The sequence below is a fragment of the Sprattus sprattus genome (assembly GCF_963457725.1).
Source record: "Sprattus sprattus genome assembly, chromosome: 5".
Taxonomy (NCBI): domain Eukaryota; kingdom Metazoa; phylum Chordata; class Actinopteri; order Clupeiformes; family Clupeidae; genus Sprattus; species Sprattus sprattus.
The window spans coordinates 8,517,316-8,530,514 of NC_137924.1; the positions used below are offsets into that span (position 1 = coordinate 8,517,316).

A 13,199-nucleotide genomic window follows, 5' to 3' on the forward strand; every position below is an offset into this window, starting at 1 on the left:
TATTGTTTTATATTATGATCCATTTGATAATTGTATACAGTCCTCAGAACATTTAGTGCCTTAAAACTCCTTATCTCCCTCTGGAACGAAATACTGTTTTCTGATTGGCTAATGGGGTGTACATTAAGTTCGTATAACCGGACACCTTGGACGTAGTCCCAGTAGAAACGTTAAATCGCCGTTCCATATCAATGCTCATGAATGGTTACCATTGACAACCAACGTAACGGTTTTTTTTTCTTCAAAAAACGCACTACTTTCTCTAACGGGAGCACTAGGCTTCGAATCAAGAATTCATCAGGTTATTATGCATATTAAATTTCCTAAAGATAAAGGAAATTCTAAATAATAATAATAATAATAATAAAAACATTTTTGGATGTTGTAAACGGGAGATAAGCGGGATAACGGCCTCCGAGCTGTCCAGTTCTACGAAGTTAATGGACTTCTGCGGACCAACACCACTCCGCTCCGCGTCGTGGTGTTCTTTGCCCCGCAGCGTCCATTAACTTCGTAGAACTGGACAGCTCGTCGGCCGTTATCCCTTACATAATATATGATTATTATTATTATTATTATTATTATTATTAGTATTAGTATTAGTATTATTATTACTATTATTATTATTATTATTATTATTATTGTTACCTCCAGCAAGGAGTTAAGGTTAATTTATTTATTTATTTGTCCGTCTGTTTGTCTGTCTGTCTGTCTGTGGACAAGATTTCCCAGAAACTACTGGGCGGATCTTTCTGAAATGTAGTCCTCCTGCTTTAACACAACACCAAGTTGATACTCACCCCATGTGATGGGTAAGAAATCCATCCCAGTTCCCCTTGACTTGCTTTAGAGTCCAGTAGGTTCACTGCAAAAAGAAAGACAAGGGAAAGGAACAAGACATTAGTCTCCACCGCTTGTTAGCCTCATCTAGCCTCCTAGCCCTCCCATAAGAGATGGCGTACTGTTCTGATCAACTGGGTATTTACACAGCTGCTGCAACACTGCCATGACTTCGCAAAATCAAACAAACAGAGGATGGCTCTCCCCTTTGTGTAGACAGTTCATCTTCGTTCATATCGTCCATATCAAAGGCCAGAATCAGGAAGGGGCAGTGATTGTGTGGAGTGCCGTGAAGTGGCCCCCACAGGGGAAACCCATTATTCCCCTCTTCGCAGACCTGCTGCTGCTGCTTTAAGCTTGGGTGGTGTCTCTCATGTCAATATCTGTCCTATCGTCCACTTTGGAAGTGTGTTATTGCACTGATAGGGATCTAAAACAAGCCGAATAAATCACAAACGGTTTCCATTTTATGAAAAGAGTATTGCGAACGAAACCCAGTACTTTTCCAACAATGGGCTGATAAGCCACTGAAAGATGATATCACAGTTTTTGTTCTAAGACTGTCAATGAGTTAGTATGGTCACTCTGGTTTCCTCAGGTACCAGTTGTCCCTGGTCCTACGACATTTACTTTGTTTTACCAGGGACATGAAGTACATCAGCCAACTGTGCTAACTTTGAGCCTGTGATGGCAGTCCAACTCAAACTTCCCACTAGATTTAAATTCACTACTAACAAAAGGAAGATAGTGAACACGGTATAACAAGAATAGCACAGTGGTTGTACGCTAATTAGTTTTATTACAGTATTTATTATTAGTTTTATCTAGTTTTATTACACTTTTGGAAAGATTTTAAAGATAGCATTGTTAGCTAGCTAACTGACTATATCAAGTATTGGGAGAACAGATATTCCAAGCGGTGTTGGTGGTACAATGGTAAGCATAGTTTCCTGGTAAGTAGTCAACCTGGGTTTGATTCACGGCTATTGCAAAAAAAAAGGGAGTACGATAGGGAGACTCTGAGCATGGTGGCATCCAATTGGCAGCAAATGGGAACTAATTTATTTCAAATGACATGTGTCACTTCAAGGGAATCATGTATACAGTAAGGTGCCACTACAATGTGCTTAATAGCTTACGTTGTATTATTACATTTTATTTGTGCTAATATTCCCTAATGTAATAAAAAAAATTCTAATGTGAAACATTTATTTGTAAAGTATGAACCTTTAATTTGATCACAAGATAAGTATATAATCAAAGTATTACTATTAAACTATTCACAGACAATCCAATGTGAAGTGGAACTTGAAGATGTAATGCCAACTGTTAACTAATGGATACCCCTTTCAGAATACAATTACTGTTTTAGTTTCCATTCTCTGCAATGCACTGTCTGTGCCAGACCAGAGAACAAAGGATTTAATGGATGTACGGTTAACTGATCAACACAACTGACATATGGAGCACTCGTATGATTCCTGTGACTCAAAGCAATCACCGGAGCCCTCTTTCCCACTGATAACAACCTGCCACAGAATAGAGACCCCAGAAAACACCGGGAAGAAAGTATTTTTAGAGAACTTAAAGACATGTAAATAAAATATAAAATGAATGGGTAAAGAAAAGACTTGGATCGCAAACTGTCTTTAAAGAATGGTCAAATTGGTGGTGGTCTCCATTTTAGAAAAATGCAGGATCGGGGAAAACCATAATCAAACTCCAGCACAAAATCCGCCCTAAAAACTGGGCAGCACCTGAGCCCCCGCCAGCTGGCCGTACACATACAATAGACTGACTTCTATTAGACGGAATAAAGCTATCTGCTTCTGTCTGATAATAGCAGCTCACATCCAGCTCCATTGGTTCCAATTTAACTTTCTCAATGAGCCGGTGCAAACGTCTCAAATTGAGCCGACCAGGGGAATTTGAGAGCAGAAAATTAGATGGCTATATTGGTGAAGCAAATTCTCCAGCTGTAAGTGGCAGGAAATAACAGTGAAAGTTTCTGCCACAGTGGGGGCCGGAGCCACAGGCAACGTCTCCCTGCTCCACTCACAAATGCACAATTCTATACGGTAAGTACAATTATTAATAGCAACCTCAATGCCCATCTCTAAAAACAAATAACAAGGGGCAAAACAGGCAAATCAATAGAGAGAGAGACACACTAATCTAGGATTGCAACCACAGACAAACCCATGGGCATCAGTCTGGCTAATAAATCATTCCTGCACCAACAGATATAGTTTTCCTTTTATCGGCATATGGCACCTCGATCGAACCACCAGCTGCACTAAGAAATACAACCAAACCATACACATATTCAAAAGTATTACAGGAAGGTGTTTAGTCATCAAACCTTACAAATAATCAAAAATACAACAAGAAGGTGTAAAGTCATCTAACCTTACACAAATTCAACATTACAACAAGAAGGTGTTTAGTCATCAAACCTTACACATATTCAACAATACAACAAGAAGGTGCTGAGTCATCAGTGCCAAATACATTATTCTGTTGTTTAGCTCTTTCTAAAAAATAGAATACCTTTGAACCAAAACATGACTAAGACACATACTGCATTCTGACAAAGCTCTTCTGCTGCCATAAAGTTTCTAGACGATGTGCCATTCCGTTTCTGATAACCTTCATCCACTCAGGTAGTTAATTAAATCTCTTACTGAATTAAGATATGAAAATCTGCAGAGTCAGGAGGTAGCAGCACACCTCAGACCACCCTCGGGTCCATGATCCTGGAGACCAAGGAGTGAGGTCTGGCTTTATTAAAACAGGCTCAAGTGCGAGTGTAAGTGTGAGACACACGGTTGGGTCAGGAGATTATTTTTAAAGGATTTCGGAGACAAGCAAAGGAGGATTTGGAGAGTGCGTTTCTGAGACCTTCCCCTGATCCCTTCATGCTGCACGGAGGACCTTCCCCTATCGCTAGCTCAGCTAGCCTACTGCCACAGCTGGATAAGCAGAAACCTTCTTCAATGAATTCATTCTTACTGTGAACTATTGTAATCCTTGGATCAACTGATGACCATTTTAGTCTCTCAAATTTACTTCTCTCAAATGTTTTTTTTCTTGCTGAATGAGATAACCCATAAACTGCTGTGTTGTAAACAGTTGTTAACCTAGCAATATTTTCTTCTATCATCAACGCTTAATCAGCACATCTACGAAGTAGAACAACTGGCTGTGTCACTGTTTTAGTTTTTACTCCAAACTAAGGGACTGTCCCTGGATATAAGGCTGTGTTGGTAGCTATCACTTGCCTTCTTTTAAAAAAAGTGAGTCACTAAGGTGCTGTTTTTCTTTGCCATTGTTTTAGGGCTGAAACTACAAAAGTCTTGACTGACACTCTAGAACAACTGTGTGAACCAATGAGATGAGGGCTTAGCCAATAACTCTCAGGCAGCCTAACAACTAGCATTTCACAGAAATACATTCTGATATGGTCAATACAACTGTTGTTCATGGATGTGATTAAGTATCAATAAGTGATCAGGTGACATAATACAGCCTTGTTTAAGAAAACAGAATGTGAGTGGGCTATGTTATATCATATTCCGTACGTCACTAAACTCTATCACACAAAACAAAAATGATGTTCCGCATTTCAAATCCATCAAGGGTCAACTGACTACTATATAGCAGAGGCAAAAAAGGGGAAATACAGAGAAATCACAAAATCGTATGCAAGGGTACAATTCTAACTGGGCTGCACCTACAGTGGCATGATGGCAATGAAGTATTAAACTACAGGCCATGAATTATTCAGCGTAGTCTTGCTGTGTCTGAAGCTATGGCTTCTGCTGGCCCTCTCTCCACAGCGCACCGCTTCCCCCTCAGTATAGCCCCCACTAGCCAGTACTGAGGCCACAGCGATGGCCTGCTATACACACACCCTCAGTATAGCCCCCACTAGCCAGCACTGAGGCCACAGCGATGGCCTGCTATACACACACCCTCAGTATAGCCCCCACTAGCCAGTACTGAGACCACAGCGATGGCCTGCTACACACACCAGACATCAAGATACATAGTGGACGACGTGCATTATGGCGACTCCTACACGGTGCCATCACTCAGAGAAAATGCCAATTTCACCAGAGGGCTGCTAGGCACTTCAACACACTGCCTTAGTGTTAGTGGCGCCATGTCTAAATGTGCCGTGTTGTGCCCATGGGGGCAGCTCGTGCAGCTCTCAGTATCACACCACTGTACTGACTCCTCTTCCTAGGCAAAGACCCAAGAGTCCCAAGAAGATGTCAAATATGACTGTGTGTTAAACACAGCAAGGACTGGTATGACCGAGAGTGCGGTTTGAAATCACCGGTTCTTAAAGTAGGGTAATATTTGACTAAGGTAAAAAGCACTAGCCGTGAAATGCCCCCTTCATATATTGCATCTCATGGTGGCTGTATAAAAATACAGCAACAATGTCATTCCCCACAAGTTCTCAGAAGGCTAGCTGAACTTCAACAAACCCTGTTAAATGGCAGAAAAAAATATTTTGCCCCTTTGAACACAAGCATGTTTCACTATGCAGACTGCGCAGTTTGAAAGAGGACAACAACTTTCATATTCATTCCATCTTTCATTTGTTGTTTATTACAAAATAATATTGTTAAGATTACATTTAAATCTGTCTACTCTTTCTGAAGTTTAAAAAAAAGCATAAATAGCCTGCTATTATCAATAAAAGGATTACTTGCAGCAAGTGGTTCTTCGCTTATATTTAAATACAGGTCTACTGTTTTAATTATAGCCAGGTGCAAAATTATAATTTTATTTATATAATTTATTCATTCATTAAAATATAAGCTATTTAAAAAAAAAATATCTTAAAACATAGCCTACTGAATATTCACAAAACGATATAATACATTACAATGATAATTGTTAAATGTGGAAATATAATAAATACAATCGTAATCAGTTTTGGAGACAAGTGAGCTTCAACTACTGCTGACAAATAAGTTATGTTGCCTTTCTCAAAACACCTGCAATGTATTGTTTCTGATGCTTTACAGATCCAACCGACAGAGTTTTGAGGATTACATTTTAAAATAAAACATAGACATATCTAAATTACCCCGGCTTTCCACATACACATGCTGAGAAGAAGAATGCGCCAAGTGCGTCGGATAGGACTTGGTGGATAACTCGAAGTTAAATAAGCTTACACTGTAGTTCGCAAAAATAACCACAAAAACTAAATAATGATTCCATCCGTAGTTTAATATACATATTGAGTTATGCTTTGCTATTGAAAACAACACAACTGTCTCTTAGAGGGCACCATGGTGACCTCTCTGCAGCTCTGGAAGTTTTAATCTTATTTACAAGAAGCCTACAGGTTATTGATAATCAAAGTCATGAAACGACTTTTAACGATGTATTTATGGAGTTCATCATTTAACTAACCATTAGCATTCAACAAGATAAAAGTTGAATCGAAGGCCAAAGGTTTCGCTTTCTTAAGACGTATTATTATTGGATTGTGTAAATAAATTGAAGAAATATGTATTTGAATGGTTCAAGGTAGCGTTTCCTTATAACTTCTTAACATCTGCATTAGCTTAAAAAGTGCTGGATTGTGCCTGGGCCTACTCGGCTCAGTATTTGAGTTTAATAGGCTAACTCAAAAGATACCGTATGACATTAATTTAGGCCAATTCATTTATTTCATACAATTCTATAAAGAGCAGGAAGCCTATAGCTTTTTTCAAAACGCTCAAGTATATTTTGAGTGGTGTCCTATCGGTCAAATAACTTTCATGGGATAAAAGCTGTTACCTACTTATATTACGGTGGCAAATGAGCGTCCCATACAAATGGCAAGTTAAAGTAAATACCCATAAGACTGTAGCCTACTGTAGCCTTTGTGTTGCGTTTTGATATTTCTTGCCACGGCTATGATGGAAGACAATTCTATCAAACATAGCCTGTCATAAGATTTCCTGAAAAGTATCTCATGTAGTCCTACTAAAGAGCGACTCAGGAAGGATATTAGACTTCATACAAAAAAAGACTCATGAATGTACGCTATTTTAGACACACAATTAGCATAAAAGTATCTTTTGTTTACTGTATTGTTGTTTCTATTTGACAACTAGCCGATTTTTTTCTTTTTTACTTTCTTCAGTGTAGTCTTCATCTATTTACAGTTCACAACTCCGTCTACGCTGCATCTTCGACACACTGTCACTCAACGCGGCGTTGTTATCAGTGGCTTGTCAGTAAAATGATATGCCAAAATAAGACAATCACCCTTTCCAATTTTCTTTTCAGTTCAAATTGGGTTCGCTCGAATTTCAAAGCCTTGTGGCTCGATACTGACACTCACTGGTGAATCATTCAGCCTGATACATACTTTCCTCGAAAAAAAATAGATACACAGTCAATCCCAATGCGGCCTAAAATCTATAGCGTGCGCAACAAAAGAATCATTCGCCTACAATGGACAATCAAAAAGGTTACCATTTAGGCAAGTTTGTTTTTCGCCAATACACCACGTCTTAAATCCACATAAAAACTGAGACGAGCAGAAGAGTATGGGTAGGAGAGCCTAATTAAATAAGATGTTGAAGAACAAACTTGTAAATTCAAGTGAGATTCAAAACAGAACGGTTAGATGATTGCGCTGATCTACTCTACAAGGATGAAAAACCAAATGATACTGACCAACACAAATCTCTCATCTACAAACAAGCACGGAAGATAGATCATTTGTAGCCTATGCAATATGTCAAAGCTAAAATCATTGTTGAAGCAGGCCACAAAAGGAAATCGACATTGAAACCAGCACGGCATAGGCTACGAACAGTGAGCAACACAACCTTATCTTTATTCCTACAGAAATTGTCCTACCACAACTTTCCCCAGCAAAACTTTGCACATTAAGCACGAGAAGGTCGATAAGTAGGACTATGTGGTCCTCAAGATCTACATTTTGTAATATTGTTCTTTATATCTTATCTCCTGTAAACGGAGACACTCTCGTAACAAGTGCAATATGCTGATTTACAGTACTCGCGTACCAGCACGTCGTGTTGTTAAATCCTACGTCGTGTTGGTAAATCCTGATATTAAGCCTACTGTTGTTGACAAAACAAACTTCGGGCTAATTTATTTACCGTGATTTATCGTTTGACATGTTTTTGTTTATTCATTCATGTTTTAATTACTTTAACCAGACTTTAACATGCCATTGCCATTTTAAATCAACTCAAAATAAAAAAGGAGGACAAATTAGCAGTTCTGTAACAGTATTGATGATAGCGACCTATTTTACCATAAAGGAAAATTAGGAATTGTACTTAGGCTCAGTCAAGGGGCCTACACAACTAACCATCTTAAGGTGCCTCACAAAACTTGCGTGAGGTGCGTGTGCCTCTGCCTGTGCGTGTGTGCTTGCGTGTGTGTGATTCTGTGTTGCATTTGTTGAAGAACAGCTGGCACAACATAGCAGTATCAGCAAAAATATCATTGTGGAAGAAAATCTAAGACTAACATTTGTGTTTATAGCTAGTGCCAACTTCGCGCAACGCTTGACTGGGCACTTCATAGCCAGCATGCGGATAACCTAGGTCCTAGGATACGTTACGCTCCGGTGTTGTTGCTCTTTCAGCTAATACACTAATATAAACTCATTATTGAGGCCAGAGGGTAGTTAATCATTTAAAAATGAAAAAGATAAAGGTCTGATTTTCCCAAATGAAGACTTGCGTGATTATGAAGCATTATAAAAGCTACGCTACTGTAGCAAACAGTCAAGGGCGAAGACCATCTCGTTTCACGTTTCTGCTTGTTATATGAGGTATTTGATTTGTTCAGTAGCCTACGACATACACTTCGTTTCACTCTTTTACAAAGCATAGGTTAAACATATATGATTATGTTGTGAAAACAATGTCCAGTAACGATCATCTGGGGCGGTCAATCGTTCATCGCTCTTTTAAAGTCGGATTGACAAAGTGTTCGCTCTAATTGATCAGCCTAACAAAAGGGGTTTATGCATTTAAATGCTTTAACCAGTGTCTTGAACAGTAAAACAGTCACCAATTTCTCTTGCATTTTGCATTTTGCATCGGAGAGAATAACATGCCAGTTCTCGCACAGTCTATTTAACATTTGAAATATGGATCTAACCGCGTGTGGTCTGGTATTAACCGTCCCGTACGGCTCATCAGCATCCATTCTGACAGAATCATCCTAACTACATTCCCGATCTCAAATAGAACTACGGCGTCCTGAGCCTACCATGTATTCTAACTATCGTAATTTCATCTATCACAGTCTCTACTTCCAAGCGTGTTTCTTACCTTCATTGGAAGGGTGAATGCTGAGTTTTGCGCGGTTAATAAACAAGCAGAGAAACAAAAAAAGTACTAAGGGTTTGCAATCCATGATGGCAGTTCAGAGGGCAATGCGAGGTACATAACTCCATGAAGCATGCCAGTGATGTGAGGGCTTCGAAACCGACACAAGTTACCATTCTCGGCTCAGAGGCTGATGTCAAGTTTGACACCGGAGATGAGGAGGAGTCTACGCGCTCCCTTCGTCTTTGCTTTCGCCGAGAGCTTCCCTTTTCCGCTGGGTCCTACAAACCATATTTTGTATGGCTGAACCCTGAAGTTCAGAAGAGGTCACGTCGTTTATAAGAAGGATGTTTGGAAGGAAACAAGGCACAGGCCTACCGCAGGGCAGTTTCTGTATGTAAATACGTATGTATAGGCTAAAGGAATTAAAAGGTTGAACTAGACGCCCATAGAATAATCATTTCAGAAATTCTTTTGTCCTTAATTCATTATAATTATGACACTGGCAGAAAAAAACTCCTTAGACCACATTATGTGGTTACACTTTTTGCTTTATTCCTGCATTTGAAACTAGTAAGTATTCAGTCAATAAGAAGACTGCATGTGGGGCTGTTCTTGTCTACACAACAGAGGTTACATAGATAATGCCCCACCCTGGCATCAGCTGACCAGCTGCATGTGGAGGGCGGCGGGTTGGGTGTGAGCTCGATAGGCAGCCTCTTTTTGGGAACTATATTTGAGCACTTTGATAGGACCTATATGCTCTTCGGAAAGGGATTAATAAACCCATGAAATTAAATGTGGTTTGTATACATATATTGCTCTAGAAAGGTTTCTATAAGGGTTTATTTATATGTATTAATAATTGTTCTTTATACAACAAAAGGTATTATATGAAAGTAGTGATTGAGCTTCTTCATTTCAATTTCTGGATAGGTCTGTATTATATTGTACAAGACTATTATCTGGGCTCATGGTTGTTTGAAGGCATTCTGTGTAATTATTGAAACATTTTGTGGTATACTGCTTCATGCCACTGATAGTGTTGCTAACAGCTTCAGCTTTACAGTTTGGTTTAAAAAAATTATAAAAGAAATTACATTTCTTTAATTTCTCATTTTCTCTAGTGAAAAATAAACTGCAACATTTACCAGTGTTCAAATAGTTCTACAGGGAAACTAGGGGGTTCCAAAAGTTCTAAACGCAGAAAAAATGTACCGTGCAGATATGTGTGAGTTTATTTACCCTGTAGATATGTTTGGGTTTATTTGAACCAAAACGTCTGCAAAGGACTGAGATGGAATTATCTAGTGTTTACGTTTCTTGCCAGAGTGGTGTATCAGTTTGTTGCCTCTTCTTTCTCCACATACCACTTTAGTCAGCAATTTATACATGGGTCAATATATTATATTTTCTTATGTAATATTCTGTTTGGAATTTCCTTATTTCTTATTCTACCATATGTAACGTTTATGTGTATGAACCATCTTGGTAAAGTCCAAACCCTATGCATGTGAAGCATGTATATGCAGGTTTATTGTTTAATCAGGACAAAAGCAGTGAGGAAGTTGGTCATACTGGATATATTGTTATGTGGCAGTCCTGTTTTCTAAATTAATTTAGTTAAATTATTGTACAGCTGCTGTTTGCCATTCATACTAAGCCCATTCCTGTACAGAACAATGGTTTGTACATTTTAATCCAAAAGTTTCTATACTATAGACAATACTAAGTTAAAAACTGTGACCTGAAATATTTTTGAGAATATTTTAAAATTAGTTTGGGTACTTAAATGTTAGAGGATGTCACCACTCTGCACTATCCTAGATTTCTTAGAACAGTTGGAACTGCTTAAAAATGAGTATCAGTATGTCAGTATGCTATTTGTGTCCTAAAGTTCTTTTGTCTTAATTTCGACTTTGAGGTCATTTTGACCCTCTGGAGGTTAAGACTCTAAAAGAGTGTTGTTCAGATAAAGCTGAACTGTCATTTCAACATGTGGTAATATTGTACACATAACATTGTGTTGTTTGAGAAAAAACAGATGTTGTTCCATTTTGACATTTGAAGGAGCTTAGACAGAAAATGTAAACAATCCATAAAAACAGGGTCTGTTGTATTTGAATGGCTTTCTACAGTCTGTGGCTACTAATACAGTTGTGTGTAATAACAAAAGCAAGTGTTGTGGGGCAGTGTTTGGCTTCACGTGGTTACACTTCTATATGTGCATTGTTGTTTTTCTCTTTTGCCAAATCGACTCCATTTTCAAATCCAGCTGGCACCATTTCCCCATTCTCTCCCGTGTCTCCCGGCCTCTACCTATTGTGTTTTGGACAACAGTAAACCATCATTGGGTTTGAAATGCTAGGATGAAAACCTGGTTTGAATCGCCTCAGCTCTGTTTCATCTTGGATCTTTTTTTTTTTTCACAGAAGGAATTTGTCTGACAGACCTGGGCAGAAGCCCAGACAGCCCAAAGGGACACTCCCATATCAGACTGAAGCCTCCACTATAGTCTGCTAGCCTATCAGCCATCGTTCCACTTCAGATTCCAGATCTCAAACAGTTGGATTGCTAGACAAGGACCCAAATGTAACAATCTGTTCACAAGAAAACATGTCCAGAGAATAATTTATGGAGGAAAGGCTAAACAAGGAGGCAAACCATCAAAGCTGGTAAATAAAATGAAGGAAACAACATTTGGATATCTTGGAGCCATTGAGGTTTTGTTTCTAAGAGTGCTCCCGCAAACAGCCATGTGTGGAGCTTATTATAGCCTGTGAAAGTTTCGTGGGATCAATGTTGCTGAACAAATTACAGCGATGTAAATTGCATATCACCCATGGTTGTCAGGAGTCTAGTGATGATCTATCAAAAGTTTTATAGAAACACCATGGAATTTTAGATAATCATTGTATACACTTTAACATTATTTCTTTGCTGATTTTGCTGTTTGTCTAACCATCAGAAAAGTGACAGTACACTTGTGGGTGTTTGCCATCTGTTCCTGGTAGGACACCCCCGGCCATCCCACCAGAGGAAAAGTAACACCCCAGTCAGCTTTAAATGTGCACAGCAGTCCAACCCATGTCTCCTTCATAACACTATGAAGCCAATGGGAGTGGTTGTTGGGGACTTTCTGTCTGTACTGCGTCAAAACTTCATGACGTTAGTTTGGCAATAAGATTGGCTGCCTTTCACGTTACGATAATGTTAGTTTAGAGAATTATACTCCGGCACTTACAATGTATAAAATTTTACTATTTTTAATTTCAAGTGGAATGAATCAACTTCTTTGAATTATTTTTTCGGATTCAGAGGTAAAATGTAATCATTTCGATTTGAGAGAAAAACAACTCAGAGATCAGGGAGGACATGCACTGGACAGTGCCACCCAGAGGAGATGTGTGAAACACTGCACATTAGGACGCCTGGCTTGATTTGAAAAGAAAGAACATTTTAAGCTTTTTTTGAGCGCCATAATAAGAAAATAATATGTTTAATTCAATTAGTAATATCACACACGCACATGCACACACAGACCCATAGGGAGGGAGAGAGAGAGAGAGAGAGAGAGAGAGAGTGAGATAGAGAGAGAGTGAAAGAGAGAGAGAGAGACTGATGTAAAGCTGTCACACCCTCCCCTTGTCTAACAACATCTACATTCCTGCAATTCGACCGTGACACATTAGACTCTGCTAGCTGGACTGTCTAGTATGTAGTGCAAACGGTTGACAGGGAAATAGAGGAAGGCCCACATAGTAATTGGTTTTCCTACGCACAAATGTACCAAAGGAAAGTGAAGACTGCGAGAAGAGGTTGATTGGTGATGTCTGGTTCTCACATGAAGGCCCACCATGGTCTGGCTGAGGCATGCAACACACCAGACTCTGGGAGGAACCACTTGCCAATTCATTAATCATGGTTTTTATAATTATATCGGACTCTATTTTAGGGTAAACAGCTGAAATTCAATGGGAAAAAATGACAGCAGCCAGTTCTAGAGAAATGCCCTTCTCACAGTGA

The 13,199-nt window shown here is 39.1% G+C and overlaps 1 protein-coding gene across 2 annotated transcripts in view; it reads right to left on the reverse strand.

The window, feature by feature from the left end:
- The window catches only part of epha3 (eph receptor A3), a 95,068-nt gene extending 85,780 nt beyond the window's left edge, over window positions 1-9,288 (reverse strand). For both annotated transcript variants that reach the window (XM_080839124.1, XM_080839125.1), the window contains exons 1-2: window positions 9,177-9,288; window positions 801-865 (exon numbers count right to left, since the gene is read on the reverse strand). In XM_080839124.1, the coding sequence (XP_080695250.1) occupies window positions 801-865; window positions 9,177-9,261 (150 nt within the window). In that variant the 5' untranslated portion in view covers window positions 9,262-9,288. The remainder of the gene's footprint in view (window positions 1-800; window positions 866-9,176) is intronic.
- Window positions 9,289-13,199: the final 3,911 nt, after the last annotated feature.